The sequence below is a fragment of the Thalassophryne amazonica genome, chromosome 10 (genome assembly GCF_902500255.1).
Source record: "Thalassophryne amazonica chromosome 10, fThaAma1.1, whole genome shotgun sequence".
In the NCBI taxonomy this organism is placed as follows: Eukaryota; Metazoa; Chordata; class Actinopteri; order Batrachoidiformes; family Batrachoididae; genus Thalassophryne; species Thalassophryne amazonica.
Genome location: NC_047112.1, coordinates 104,961,815 through 104,976,756, shown reverse-complemented (window position 1 = coordinate 104,976,756; position 14,942 = coordinate 104,961,815). Strand labels below are relative to the sequence as shown.

Sequence of the window (14,942 nt, the reverse complement as noted above, 5' to 3'; positions counted from 1 at the left end):
TTGTAAAGAAGAATGGTCCAAAATACCTTCAACCAGAATCTAGACTCTCATTGGAAGCTATAGGAAGCATTTAGAGGCTGTTATTTCTGCAAAAGGAGGATCTACAAAGTATTGATGTATTTTTTTCTGCTGGGGTGCCCAAATTTATGCACTTGCCTAATTTTGTTTAAATAATTATTACACACTTTCTGTAAATCCTATAAACTTAATTTAACTTCTCAAATATCACTCTGTCTGCTATATGATATATTTAACTGAAATTTCTGATCCAGACAACCAGTGACTTACAAAGGAAAATCATGAAAATTATCAGGAGTGCCCAAACTTTTGCATACAACTGTATTAAGACACAAGGGAACAATCTAGAAACCACAACCAGTTGCTCATCAATGCCTAAATTTAACAAATTTTAACACTTGACTATGTTCAGAATGAAACTGCTGGGCGATGATTTGTGCTGGAAATGTAGAAGGAAAGAGAAACTTTTATTCATTGTATTTGGGATTGCTCGCTCATCACACCTCTTTGAGAGAAGGTCATATATATTTTAAGTGGCTGGCTTGGTTTAGATATACCACTCAGTCCAGAGATTTGTCTATTGGGAGCCAAAAGCTATCTTCCAAATGTCTCAAAAAATTTTCAGTGGTTTCTGTAAGCTTGATTACAACTTGTCAAATTATTTTGAGACACTGGAAGACTCTGACCGTACCCAGTAATCAAGAATGGGCCAATGTAATGACTGAAACTGTTTCATATGAATGTATGCTAAGAAGGTTAGCTGAGGGTGGAAACGAAAGAGACAGCATCTCATTCTGGGACTATCTGAAAGTAGAAGAGCCACATGACTAAAAACATTGTCCCCTAGATCAGACTATGTATTCTTGTAATTTATTTTCTATACATAATGCATCTTTCTGTGCATGCCATGTACCATGAGTGTGAAAAGATAATAAATATTTGAATATTAAAAAAACACTTGCTAGAATCCACCAGATCAACACCAACACCTCTAGCTTCTTTTTTCTTTTCTTTTCCCCCTCATTTTACTGAGCAGTGTGACAGGTTTTATGGAAATGAACAAAAAGAATTTTTGAGTAACACTGCCAAAAAAAACAAAAAAACAAAAACACCGCCATCCACACACCTGAGCAACAGCCCTGAGTGAAAACAAAACATTTTTAGAAGATAATCATCAGCTATCACTCTAGTTCCTGCAAAGACTTAATTATTAACCAAAAAGATTCAGTAGCACAGAAAATAATTCAGATCTCACATGACACCATGTACAAAGATAGCCACCTACGGAGCAGCTACACAAAGCACCACCACAAAAACCAGGATTACCTGAGGATCATGTAACACCATACTGGGGGACGATGACGTCCTGGGATTAACACCCTGTTTGTATTGCAACACAAAGCATGACCTTGTCCGTGTGAACTCTTCAACCCTGCATAAAGTCCATCAGGATAGAAGGGCATCACGTTGAGTCTACGGAGAAAAGCTCAGGCCACTGGAATGGGTCTAAGAAGACAGTGCAGACTCCACTGTAGAACCACAGTCTTGGCAGGAAGGACTCCACTTCCCAGGTGTTGGACACTCGATTGTATGCTTCCACTTCCACCCCATAGTCACCCTCCATACCTTTCCAGTGGCCTCCTGTCACAAACAGCTTCCTGTCCAGCGTTACCAGACCACCGTATTCATGGAGCATGTGAAGAAACTGGACCTGAGAGATAACACAGTGGGTCTGTGCTCGGATTAAGTAGGAACTCAACAGGAAAACAATACAAGCTTACCACTATTCCTGTTAAATACCATCTATATAACTGATTGTATTTACAGAACACCTCCAACACTGATGAACATGATGTTCTTACATATTTACTATAATAGATTTGTCATTTATTTGGACATATTTTCACCCTCACACTGTAATCATATTATAATTTGAAAAATATTTGTGTGTTTGTTTCACTACTCTGAGGTGCTTTGGCCAATTTCCACTGAACGTGCTGTGTGCATGTAGGTTGACCTCAAAATTACCCTTCATAAGTTTGTTTCAGAAAAGGTCAGGGTCACTTGTCCCAATGTGTCTCACTGGTCTTTGAGCTGATTTCCACCAAACTTGATATGTGGATGACAGTCAACCCCATGATTGTCCTTATAGGGGTTGGTTTGGCAAAGGCCAGTATCATTGGGGTCAATGTTCAAAATTAGGGGTACTGAATTATAGTTTGAATTCTAAAATCCTCCAAACCTCTCACACATATGAAAGTCAGTTGTAGTTTTGCTCATGCAAGCTCAAATTTGCAAAAGGTCAGTTATTGGGATCAAGGTTATGTCTGCCGGTCTGTTGGCATATTTGTCCCAGGTCCTTTTGCCTTTTTCTGTCGAACTTGGTATGTCAAACCCAATTTGGATAAAATGTGCAAACTTAGGTGCATTCCAGAATTACCCTGGCAAGGTCAGCCAGATGGCAATCATTTAGGTTAAGGTCATTGATGTCAATGTCAGATTGCTGTAACCATTACTGTCTTTATGCTTACAGGTATTATAATCTAGTCAATAGTCAATTTGTGTCAAAATGATCCAAGTTAATTTTTAATTGTTGTGATGGAGGAATTGCTCAGTTTATTATTTTACAATAGCTGTCAACAATCATCGACTGGTTTCCTTTACCAACCTTCTGCCACATGTTGGCCTCAGGATCATAGGAGTAGACTTTCTTAGTGTTGTCTGCAACCACATATATAATCCCATCCACACAAACGGAACGAGGAGAGGACAAATATTTTGGGATAAATGGTGAGCAGATACTGCTCCAGTTATCTGGAAAACACACACACACACACACATTATGACGTCAAAATAAATATTATTCCCAGTGCTGTTAACACTGTTGGGTTTAAGCCACCTTGACACTTGCACGAATTTGATCCCCGCACTGCCGCGCAATTCATGGTGCCAATGTGTCCCACTTTGTCCCACTTGACACCACACTATATAAAATAAAGCCTGTGCCATATCTTTTTGTAACCAATGAACCATTTGCTCTCAGAACTCGACTGAAGAAACCATTCTCTCATTGCTTCCAGAATCATAGAGAAATTATCTACAGCTGCAGGCTGTCCCGTGCACGTCGTGTGGTGGAGAACGCATTTGGAATCTTGTCTCAAAGGTAATAATTTGTAATATATATATTGTAATGGATTAGTAAAATAGCTGCACTTTCATTCCTTCTTATGAGTTAGATAATGTATATTTATTAAAGTTATGTTTATTATAGGTGTAACATCTCTTCATAATCTAATTTCAGGTTCAGATGCCCTGTGCGCAGTGACACGCAGTGACACGCAATGACACGCGGTGTTTTCAAATAGTTTGTGGAATGTCAATGACTAGTTCATGCATTTCAAACATTTCAAAATTTTCTTTGTGCACTAGCACGCAGCCGCACACATTTCATGCACAGTTTATGAGTTTACTCGCTGACATTCAAAATTGCATGTCAGTGCGGGGATCAAATTCGTGCAAGTGTCAAGGTGCCTTTGGATAGCAAAAATGAAGACAAATGAGTGAGCGGATGAGTGAGTTAATCCATCTTAGCCAGCCTGTGTAGACAATACCTCAAAAATAATAAATGCTTTAATGGTGCCACCAAATTAAAAGAACATATACTGAGGATAAATCCACCTGCATATGGTGAATATTGCTGCACCATATCAATAGAAAAAACAACTTGCTTTGCCTATGTAATACCCCATCAACATGTCTGCCACCTGCTGTGGTTGAACTTGTGCCGTTTGTGCTCCTACTGCTGCAGTGGCTGCACTGTGCGCTGGTCACTACACTCTGCCCAGTTCATAAGTTAAGCTACAGGAGCAATCACAAGGACAACCATGATGCCCATTATGTGGACAAACAGATGAAATATATAACAACAGAACTGGTAAGTGAAGCTGAAATTAAAGAACAGGTACACAGTGTGGCTAGGGATGATACAAAACGTTTAGTCAGTACTTCGATTTGTGATGTTCACTCAAAACAAACCTGTGTGCCTTCTGTCAGTGCAGGGTCTATATGTGCATTAGCACATATGCCACTTGCAGTGAAACATCCATGCTTAATGAAGTATCAGATGGTTTGTGTCCTCAGATTTCCTCAGATAACCCTTTCATTCTTGGAAAAAGTCATAGCTTCAGGATCATATTGCGCTGTTTCTATACTCAGAGCTGTCCTTTTTAGTTGTTTGTTTATTTATTTTCTCCTTTGCACAAGTTACTAAGAAAAAAAACTTGGTACAAGGTGACCAGTGATGAGGCACCAAACAAGAACATTAGACCAATCCTATAATTGGTTTGACTAATGCTTGCTTGTTGAGCACTGTGTATTACCGGTAATATTTTTTTTATTTTCCTTGTCCTTTGTCTGCTGGGTTTTTTTTTTTCTGTCAGTCATTGTTGTAAACCTGATGGGTCTTGAATCAGAGATTTTACTAATTGCTCCAATGTCAATCAGATTCAGTATTTGCAGTCCACCATCACTTGCCCAGAGAGTCTGCTCACTCTCTGGGAACCACTGAGTCTTAAAAACATCTCTCACACATGGATAAATGAATCCTGGCTGCACTTCAAAGAATGAAGACATGTGAAGAGAAGAGCTTTTATCTCACAGCCGTTTTGTGGTTCTTTGAGGTTCCTTACCTATGGCGGGGTTGTAGCACTGCATGGTCAAAGCGTTGTATTTCACTGCACACGAGCCAATCACATAGAGTTTCCCTTGAGAAGCAGCAGCGGTGAAGTTTGTCACATATTTTAAGGCAGGACATGCCAAAGCCCACGAATCACTGTAAGGGTCATAGTGCTCAACCTCGACACGGTCCGACGTTGTTCCTAAAATAGTAATAAAAAAAGGAACGTAAGGTTAGATTATGTTCTTATGAACATACACTCATCTTATACTTAAACTGAGATGTCTGCTATAACTTCCTATATCTGACATGTTGATAGCCAAGTCACATTTGATTGGCCTAAATTAAATTATGAGCATCGTCAAAATAGGAGGGGTGCACAAAATTGTGTTAATATTTTACAGCCATACACTGGAGATTATTGCGCTATATTGTACATGTCCATCCATCCATCAACCATTTCATGCTTAGGGCCCTGTCCCACTGGGGAGAGGACTAATTGTGCATGAATTGAGTATACAAATTGCAGGCGTTCGTCCGCAACAAAAATGGCCAAAAATGACAAATGTCCCAGTATGAATTATAGATATATTAATAATATATAGCAAATATATGATGAACAATCATGGTTATATAACACATGTAGTGAGGAAACTGATCCGACACATTGAGATTATCATGGCAGTATTACGGGTGTATTATGAATGCATCGCGCACGTGTTGCGCGTGCACAGCATCTGCATTGCGGTCATAAAATAAGCGCACTCGCTCCTTTCAGCATCACTATTCACACCAACAATACAGGCTCTGGAGCAAGTGCTGGACTTGGACAAGTTGATCACAGAGTTTGTTCATGTTGTCATGCGAGGGTTAACTGTTCATGAGTTTGGGGAGCGGGAGGGTAAGCCGCTTGGGGTGTGAGATGGTGTTTTGTTTTTTTTTTGTTTTTTTTTGAGAGTGTCACAGAAAACAGACTTCAGCGTGAGTTGTGGCTAATCAGCAACTCTTCCTTTTGTTGGTGTTAAATAAAAGTCCTGGAGGAGATCCAATCGCAGCAGCTATTACGTCTTTGTGGATCTACACAGCTGGACTGGTACTGACTGGCAGGTATGTCGCTTTCTGCCACATATAGTACTTTGGGTTTACGTGACGTGTTTGTTATGCATTCACAGATTGCCCGCAAATCAGCTGCAAAGCAGATGTAATAAAAACACTTTATTCGTGGCCAATTTGTATGCCAGTGGGACAGGGCCCTTAGTATTTGCAAGTTTCTATATCCTCTCACAGTAGACTCTGAAAACTGAAGTGCTATTGGGAACTCAGTACCCACCAAGTTTTTATTTTCACTGATTGACTATGTCTCCTGAAAAGGTCATCACTTTTCCAGAAAGGGCCAAGAGGGTGCAGGTTTTCTTTGCAGCCACTGACTCCAGCAGGTGATTTCACTGATTAACATCACTTTGAGCAGACGGGATGAGTTCATCAGAGAAATCACCTGCTGGAGTCAGTGGCTGCAAAAAAAACCTGCACCCTCTCTGCCCTTTCTGGAATACTTAGGACACCACTGCCTTAACAAATAAAATTACCATACGTATCTTTTTGTATTCAGTGTAAATACATTTTTTATACCTGCTTACATTTCTACACGCTTTACTTTTTCTTGTTCCCAACTTTTTAATATTATTATATTTAAGCAAATATTGGAGGAGTGGGGTACAATTAGTTATACCTAACAGCTAACATTAGCTTATCTAGCCGGCCTTAGCAACGTTCATCGTAGCTTACAAAATAGTTGGTTCCTTTGTGTTTGATAACAATCTTCTCCTGTGATGTCTTATCCTTCTTATGTCTTATTACTTATTCTATTATACGAGGTCTGTTAGAAAAGTATCCAACCTTATTATTTTTTTCAAAAACCATATGGATTTGAATCACGTGTGATTACATCAGACATGCTTGAACCCTCGTGGGCATGCGAGAGTTTTTTCACGCCTGTCGGTTACGTCATTCGCCTGTGGGCAGTCTTTGAGTGAGGAGTCGTCCACCCTCTCGTCGATTTTTTCATTGTTTAGGAATGGCTCAGAGACTGCTGCTTTGTTTGATCAAAATTTTTTCAAAAACTGTAAGGCACAACTGAGTGGACACCATTCGATAAATTCAGCTGGTTTTCGGTAAAAATTTTAACAGCTGATGAGAGATTTTGGTCTGGTAGTGTCGCTTTAAGGACGGCCCACGGCACCTGACAGCGATCTGCGCTCCGAGGCGGCAGCGTCTCGCTGTTTCAAGCTGAAAACTTCCATATTTCAGGTTCTGTTCACCCAGGTCGTTGTCAGAGAACAGAGAAGTTTCAGAAGAGGTCGGCATGAGGAGTTTATGCCGACATTCCACTGTTAAAGGAGATTTTGTAATGAAAGAACGTGCGGGCAGATTCGCATGTTGGGCCAGACCCGACCGCGGGGGGTCGCGACAGGAAAAACACCTCCATTGGAAACCTTAACGGACAAGTTGGAACATGCCCAGCTGTTAAACAATTTCTCAGATACTCACTTGTTGAAAGCCATCAAAAGCCGCCTGAATTTTACAAATGGTTTTCAACACGGAGGTGTTTTTCCTGTCGCGGCGCAGACGGATTTGCGTCGTCGTCACGGAACCGACTCGGCAAATTTGCCCGCACGTTCTTTCATTACAAAATCTCCTTTAACAGTGGAATGTCCGCATAAACTCCTCATGCCAACGTCTTCTGAAACTTCTCTGTTCTCTGACGACAACCTGGGTGAACAGAGCCTGAAATGTGGAAGTTTTCAGCTTGAAACAGCCAGACGTACCCCACCTCTGACCGCGCCGCGCCGATCCGCTTTGTGAGCTGTCCTTAAAGCGAAAGAAACTCCACAATCTCTCATCAGCCGTTAAACTTTTCACCGAGAACCACCTGAATTTCTTGAATAATGTCCACTCGGATATCCCTAACAGGTCCCGAAAGAATTTTGATAAAGCAACGCGCGCCGTCTCCAGCAGCATCTCAGACGAAGGATTTCAGCCGAGAGGGCTGGACCAGTGCTCACTCAAAGCCTGCCCACAGGCGAATGACATCACCGACACGCGTGAAAAAAACTCACGCATGCGCACGAGGGTTCAAGCATGTCTGATGTAATCGCACGTGATTCAAATCCATATAGTTTTTTTTTTTTTTTATAAAACTGCCGGTTAGTTTTCTAATAGACCTCGTATATACCTTTTTCTTGAGCTGCTTGGGTGGATAGGGAGAGTCCCCATGGGATAAAAAAGCTTTTTAACCTACCATCCCTGGTTCTCAAGACCATGCACCTAAGTGGCTCTACTCTACTCTTTTCTACTCTCCTATTTTACTCTTCCTTTTTAGATATTTAGATATACCTTTGTATACTGGCATGGTTCTACCTTAGAATTGGAATATAATATATAAGATATACCTTACTGAATTTTCATGTCTCAAGTTAAGTTATGCAAAGCACAAGAAAAGTTCCTCCTGGCCGGTCTAACTGCTGCCAAGCAGATGGTTGCAAAAAGGTGGAAACCCCCACATTCTCTGTCTCACCGTCAGTGGGTGTTGTCTTTTATAGATGTAGCAGAGTTGTCTACTGCACATTTACACAATGCTAAGGAAGAAAGAACCATTCTGTGGAATCGAGTAATGACCGACCTTAAAGACTTTTTGATGTGAGGCCTTTGGTGATGTGTTGGCAAAAATTTGAGTTATGTTTTGTGAGTGCAGATGTGCCATTTTTACTGAGGTTGTATTGGGCTTGGGTATGTTTATTATGCTTGTTTTATTTCTGTTTGGCGATGTTGTTAGTTCGTGGTGTTGCTTTGTTTGCTATAAAGTTAAATAAATAAAAAATTGGTCACAAAAAAAAACAAACAAAGTAATTAATCACTTGTACGTTTAAGTATTCACACCCTTTGCTCAATACTTTGTTGATGCACCTTTGGCAGCAGTTACAGCCTCAAGTCTTCTTGAATATGATGCCACAAGCTTGGTGCACCTGTCTTTGGGCAGTTTTGCCCATTCCTCTTTGCAGCGCTTCTCAAGCTCCATCAGGTTGGATAAGGAGTGTCAGTGCACAGCCATTTTCAGATCTCTCCAGAGATGTTCAATTGGATTCAGGTCTGGGCTCTGGCTGGGCCATTCAAGGACATTCACAGAGTTGTCCTGAAGCCACTCCTTTGATATCTTGGGTGTGTGCTTAGGGTCATTGTCCTGCTGAAAGAGGAACCGTCCCCCAGTCGGAGGTCAAGAGTGCTCTGGAGCAGGTTTCCATCCAGGATGTCTCTGTACATTGCTGCATTCATCTTTCCCTTAATCCTGACTAGTCTCCCAATTCCTGCTACTGAAAAACATCCCCACAGCATGATGCTGCCACCACCATGCTTCACTGTAGGGATGGTGCCTGGTTTCCTCCAAACATGATGCCTGGTATTCACACCAAAGACTTCAATCTTTGTCTCATCAGACCAGAGAATTTTGTTTCTCATGGTCTGAGAGTCCTTCAGGTGCCTTTTGTGGCAAGCTATATCTTTTGAGAAAAAAATCTGCACAGCCTGAGCGCTCCCATGCAAAAATCTTTATTTGGACACCAGTGACGTTTCGGGCGCTGCCCTTCTTCAGACATGTCCAGGCCTCCTGGGAAGGTCTTCCAGGCAGGTCCCACTGGGTGGGGTCCAAGGGAAGACCCAGGACATGCCGGAGAGTATTATTATTATACTTCCCAGCTGGCTTGGGAATGCCTTAGGATCGCCCAGGAACAGTTAGAGGACTTGGGCAAGTATAGGAAAGTGTGGATTGAGTTTCTTGTTCTACTCCCACTGTGACCCGGATCCGGATAAGTGGCAGAAAATGAATGAATGAATGATTATACTTGAGAAATCAACAGTGCTATTGTCTGTATGACACACAGCATTTACCGTGTGTTGACACTATCTAGTAACAGAATAACCAGAAATTGTACAAAGAATCACCAAAAAATTGAAAGTACCTCATTGTTATACAGCAGTGTATTCTTGAACAAGACAAAATATTTAAAATACTTTGATACCTGAGGTAATTGGTCTCACCTCAGACATTTCATTAAACAAGAGACAGTACAAACCAAGAATTTAAGGGGCAGAAATGGACCATAAAGTTCCATAATTCTTTCTCATCACACCTGTCCATTTACTACGTACAGAAATGATAACCCTGTTTCTATGAGTATATTAGTGCTCATTAATTGCTTTCTTTTTGCAAAATTAATAGAGGAGTTGAAATAAATTACATTGTGACATATAACAAGCCACGATTGGCCAGGGCTTGAGGATTGACACCATAAACAGTTGCCTGTTGGCAACTGTTTATGGTTGATGAAAAATATAATCTGATCTCATAGGGATTCATTTGCAACCATTTTGACCAGAATTATATGTACATTTCCTGAACGACACAATATCGTCAAACTAAGGAGGTGTGTCAACACCTGCTTAACAATAAGGAGGTCTCTGCACATCTGGCACAGTGGTGGTGATATATCATAATAGTTCAATAATTGTTTTTGGGTGGGGAGACAGGCAAAATAATGGGTCATGTACCCTCTTAAAAATATTGCAATTAGCTTCCCAAGTTTCCTTCTTTTTTTTAAACAAAGAAACAACATGTTACATTTACAATATAGCCCTTATTTTTACAACATATGTAGGAGCTGCCCAGTCCGCATAAGCCTCCCATTTAATTGGTTTTCACAAACAAACAAGCATATTCTTATACATCAACTGTAGAGCATGGTGCTATGCCCCTGAAGAGAAGCTCAGCCACTGAGATTTTTCAGCAATCCATTGTATTTTACTTTTGAGGCACCACAGTCACAAATAAATATATTTTCTAACCTCCAATGACGTAAATCTCTCCGTTGAGCGTTGCACATGTGTGGTTGGTTCGAGGCCGGAGCATCGGTGCCACAGTAAGCCACCGCCCCTCTCGAGTGATGAACTTCCAGGTCTCTGTGGTCGACCAGGTGTTGGTATTTGAACCTCGTGAGCCGCCTGTCACAGAAAAAAAAATGTTAACGGTATGAAAATGTTTTTCATTCTTCACAAAGATAACTGTGCTCTTCTCATCTGACAGTTTTTTTTTCTCATTACTATTCAATAGTTCTGTGTGACTCACCTGTTACATACACATCATTGTTGAGAGAGACCATGGAGTATCCCCACTTGTTACGATTGGGGAAGTTAGGCAGCACATGCCACTGCTCTGCAGAAGAGGTGATTTAAGCATAATCCACAACATGAAATGAGAAATTTTAGAATGACACCAAAGAATGTGCATCTTTATTATATTTTTACTCGTCTTGGTGTTGTAGAAGCCACAGTTCTGAGGAGGCAGCCTTGGATCGCTGTCCTGGTCTTCGTCTTCATCGTCAGAGTCATTGGAGTCGTCCAGTGAACGGCCTCCCATCACAAACAGAACCTCTTGCAGGTTCTGTTGGGGACTCTGAGAGTTGACTTGATCCATATATTCTGGCACAAAATTCATCTTCTAGAAAAGCAAAAGTCATTGATAGCAGATAACACTAAGAGAGAAAACAGTGAGCAGGAGAATTAGTGAACTCACTGACCTCTCTGTGAATACTTTCCACCACGGCCCTGCAGGCGGGAGAAGCCTGCATCAGACTGTCCTTCAGCAGTTTGTCAGCCAGATAATCCAAGCTGAGCAGAGCAAGGTGTGACATGTTCAGGAGGTCAGGGAGGTAGCACAGCCGAGACTCGGCATCGTGCCTGACCCATTTCAAGATGGCCTCTACACGAGTGCACTCTGTCCGGATTTGTAGTCCTTCATTAGACAAACAGGCAACCAACCGGTCTTTTTCTAACTCAAGGAACTCCTCACCTTGCTGTACGCCCTCAAAATTCTCCAAGAGGAAAGCCCATGCTTTAGCTACCACCTCTGGACAGCCGTAGATCTCCCCAAACTCAAGGATTCCTAAACAGTTGGTTGCATCGATTTGGTGCTGGAGGTATCGGCTACAGACGGCTCTCACCGTCTGAAACTGCAGCTGACTAGATGTGCGGATTAAACCTTCCACATTATTTTGGTTGATTGTTAGTTTGCCTGTGTAGGCAAAGTCCAGCAAGGAGCTCAGGATATCAGGATCAACACTGTGAAGCTCCACACGTGCAGCTATGCTCTCCACAAAGTCACCTAAAAACATGCAGTGGAAGTACGTGCTGCAGAGCGCCAACACACCACGGTGACAGGGGAAGTCCCGTCCACCCGCGCTCAACGTGACATCAACTAGTTTGGGGTGAGAACAGAGGGAACGCAAACCATCCAGGATGCTCTGAGGATGGGAGGACAGGCAGAAGTCCAGGTCATCCACATTACGTACCATAGTCAACTATCTTTTAAATGCCGTTCAAGCCGTCTTGCACTGATCCGATAATCAGCAACCAAGCGTAGTGCTCACCTGCACATGAAATAAAAACATTTGTGCAGATGAAATCTTTGTAAAAACCTGAAAGGTATTGCTTTTTTAGTACATACCTTACCATGAAGTCCCCATTACAAAATACTTTACAAAAAATTTTTGAAAACTCCATAAGGAACAAAAATGTTCAGGGTACATAACACATCATTTGAGTTTCCATTTAATAATAAATAAATAATCCTGTAGCTGCGACAATGGTAGTGTCTTATTAAAAACAGAACATGAAAATCTTCACGATGACTACAAACCATTTTCAACCCAAAAACAACCCACAATTCCTGTCATCAGTAGTATTAAATTAAGTAAAGACCAAACAACACACTCACCAATGAAGCAGAGAATGGAAACCAGTGCTCATCCTTCCAGTAAAAAGTGCGTCTGTAGCCGAGCAGCTGATGGGATCAACATGGAGTAAACAGCATGCCCAAAAGTTTTTGCTGTGTCATTGGGACAGACTGCCTGCCATTCGCTCAGTTATTTTTAGGACTGACGGTGATGCTTTACTGAAATCAGATTCCAAACACACAGCAGCTGCCGTTAAAGGCTCAAATTTAGCATTTTATTAGAAGTTCTGAATGTTTGCAGACAATGTAAAAGGAGGAATCTCTAACTTTGATAAATGAATCTATTAATTAATACAGTTGTATGTAAAAGTTTGGGCACCCCTGATAATTTCCATGATTTTCCTTCATAAATCATTGGTTGTTTGGATCAGCAATTTCAGTTAAATATATCATATAGCAGACAAACACAGCGATATTTGAGAAGAGAAATGAAGTTTATAGGATTTACAGAAAGTGTGCAATAATTCTGTAAACAAAATTAGGCAGGTGCATACATTTGGGCACCCCAACAGAAAAAAAAAGTCAATATTTAGTAGATTTTCCTTTTGCAGAAATAACAGCCTCTAAATGCCTCCAATAGCTTCAAATGAGAGTCTGGATTCTGCTTGAAGGTATTTTGGACCATTCTTCTTTACAAAACATCTAAGGTTTGTTGGTTTCCGAGCATGGACAGCCTGCTTAAAAATCACACCACAGATTTTCAATATTATTCAGGTCTGGGGACTGAGATGGCCATTCCAGAACGTTGAACTTGTTCCTCTGCATGAATGTCTTAGCAGATTTTGAGTGTTTAGGGTCGTTGTCTTGTTAAACGATCCAGCCCCGGTGCAACTTCAACTTTGTCACTAATTCATGAACACTGTCCTCAAGAATCTGCTGATATTGACTAGAATCCATGTGACTCTCAACTTTAACAAGATTCCCAGTACCTGCACTGGCTACACAGCCTCACAGCATAATGGAAACACCTTCAAATTTTACTGTAGGTAGCAAGTGTTTTTCTTGGAATGCTGTGTTCTTTTTCAACCATGCATACCGCCCCTTGTTATGTCCAAATAACTCAATTTTAGTTTCATCAGTCCACAGCACCTTATTCCAAAATGAAGCTGGCTTGTCCAAATGTGATTTAGCATACCTCAAGTGACTCTGTTTGTGGCATGTACGCAGAAAAGACTTCCTCTACATTACAGCATCATAAAGCATCTCTTTGTGCAAAGTGCGCTGTGTAGTTGAACGATGCACAGAGACACTATCTGCAGCAAGATCATGTTGTAGATCTTTGGAGCAGGTCTGTGGGTTGACTATGACTGTTCTCACCTTCGCTTCAGCTTATCTGAGACTTTTCTTGGCCTGCCACTTCAGGGCATTAACTAGTACTGTGCCTGTGGTCTTCCATTTCCTCACTATGTTCCTCACAGTGGAAACTGACAGCTGAAATCTCTGAGATAGCTTTTTTGTATCCTTCCCCTAAACCATGATGTTGAACAATCTTTTTCAGGTCATTTGAGAGTTGTTTAGAGACACCCATGTTGCCACTCATTAGAAGAGATGCAAAGAGGGGAAACATTTGCAAATGGCAACCTTAAATACCCTTTCTCATGATTGGATTCACCTGTGTATGGAGGTCAAGGGTCAATGAGCTTACCAAACCCAATTGTTGTGAAAGTGTAGTGACACGGACCCACAACAGGGGGCGCAAATGAACGGTCAATAGATGAGCCAAAAATTAACAATTTAATGTTGTGAAGGAGCACAACGAACATACAGACAATCTAAGAATATGATTACAGTCAATCCACAAAGGTGACGTGTGGGCAGGCTCGAGGATAGAAGACGTCTGTCCTGAGAAGAGCCGGAACCACACGATTTCCGCCGCCACCGAACCTGGTGAATACTGGAGCCGCCAAGTCCCGAATTCCCAGGTGATCACCGTCCCCGACTGTCGGATCTGGTACTGCTGGCGAGAACAAAGACAGTCAAGTGTGGGTGTGTGTACACCCCGTAACAACAACGGTGGGAATGCCACCTCCACCTCTCACTCAATATCTTGCTGAGTACCGCAGTGATTCCTCAGGGGAAAAGAGTGCAGTCCAGCACTCAATCAGCTCCCGCAGACAGAGGATAACAGGTACTCCTGCAAAGACTCACAATATACAGACTGATGTGTAAAACACAAACGGCTGAGTATATTACCTCCAATGAAGTACGATATCTCGGCAACGAGGTGGAGATGACGTCTGGTCTTTATGGAGTGAGATGATGTTGAGTAGATGGGTGACAGCTGTCAAGAGATAATGAGTGACAGCTGTCACCCCCGGCTGTGTCCGTGGCGGCAGCGCCCTCTCGTGCCTGAAGCCCGCACTTCAGGCAGGGCGCCCACTGGTGGTGGGCCAGCAGTACCTCCTCTTC

General features: G+C 41.8%; 1 protein-coding gene across 3 annotated transcripts; it reads right to left on the bottom strand.

The window, feature by feature from the left end:
- Positions 1-1,412: 1,412 nt before the first annotated feature.
- On the bottom strand, positions 1,413-12,802 carry klhl30 (kelch-like family member 30). Of its 3 annotated transcripts, XM_034180691.1 has the most exons (9): positions 12,516-12,801; positions 12,030-12,168; positions 11,320-11,903; positions 11,048-11,240; positions 10,869-10,955; positions 10,589-10,744; positions 4,707-4,895; positions 2,687-2,832; positions 1,413-1,729 (listed from the first exon to the last, which is right to left on the bottom strand). In XM_034180691.1, the coding sequence occupies exons 2-9, from the start codon at positions 12,091-12,093 to the stop codon at positions 1,481-1,483; spliced, it is 1,668 nt and encodes a 555-aa protein (XP_034036582.1). In that variant the 5' UTR covers positions 12,094-12,168; positions 12,516-12,801; the 3' UTR covers positions 1,413-1,480. The 3 variants fall into 3 exon arrangements, with proteins under 3 accessions (XP_034036582.1, XP_034036580.1, XP_034036581.1); XM_034180689.1 differs by having other exon boundaries at positions 11,320-12,168; positions 12,516-12,802; XM_034180690.1 differs by having other exon boundaries at positions 11,048-11,237; positions 11,320-12,168.
- Between the last annotated feature and the right edge of the window lie 2,140 nt (positions 12,803-14,942).

Coding starts and splice junctions, on each gene's coding strand:
- klhl30 (XM_034180689.1), bottom strand. CDS start 12,093: ATGGTACGTAATGTGGATGACCTGGACTTCTGCCTGTCCTCCCATCCT. Junction 10,956..11,047: donor CTTCTACAACACCAAGACGA/GTAAAAATATAA, acceptor CCTCTTCTGCAG/AGCAGTGGCATGTGCTGCCT. Junction 1,730..2,686: donor AGGCCAACATGTGGCAGAAG/GTTGGTAAAGGA, acceptor GTTATCTCTCAG/GTCCAGTTTCTTCACATGCT.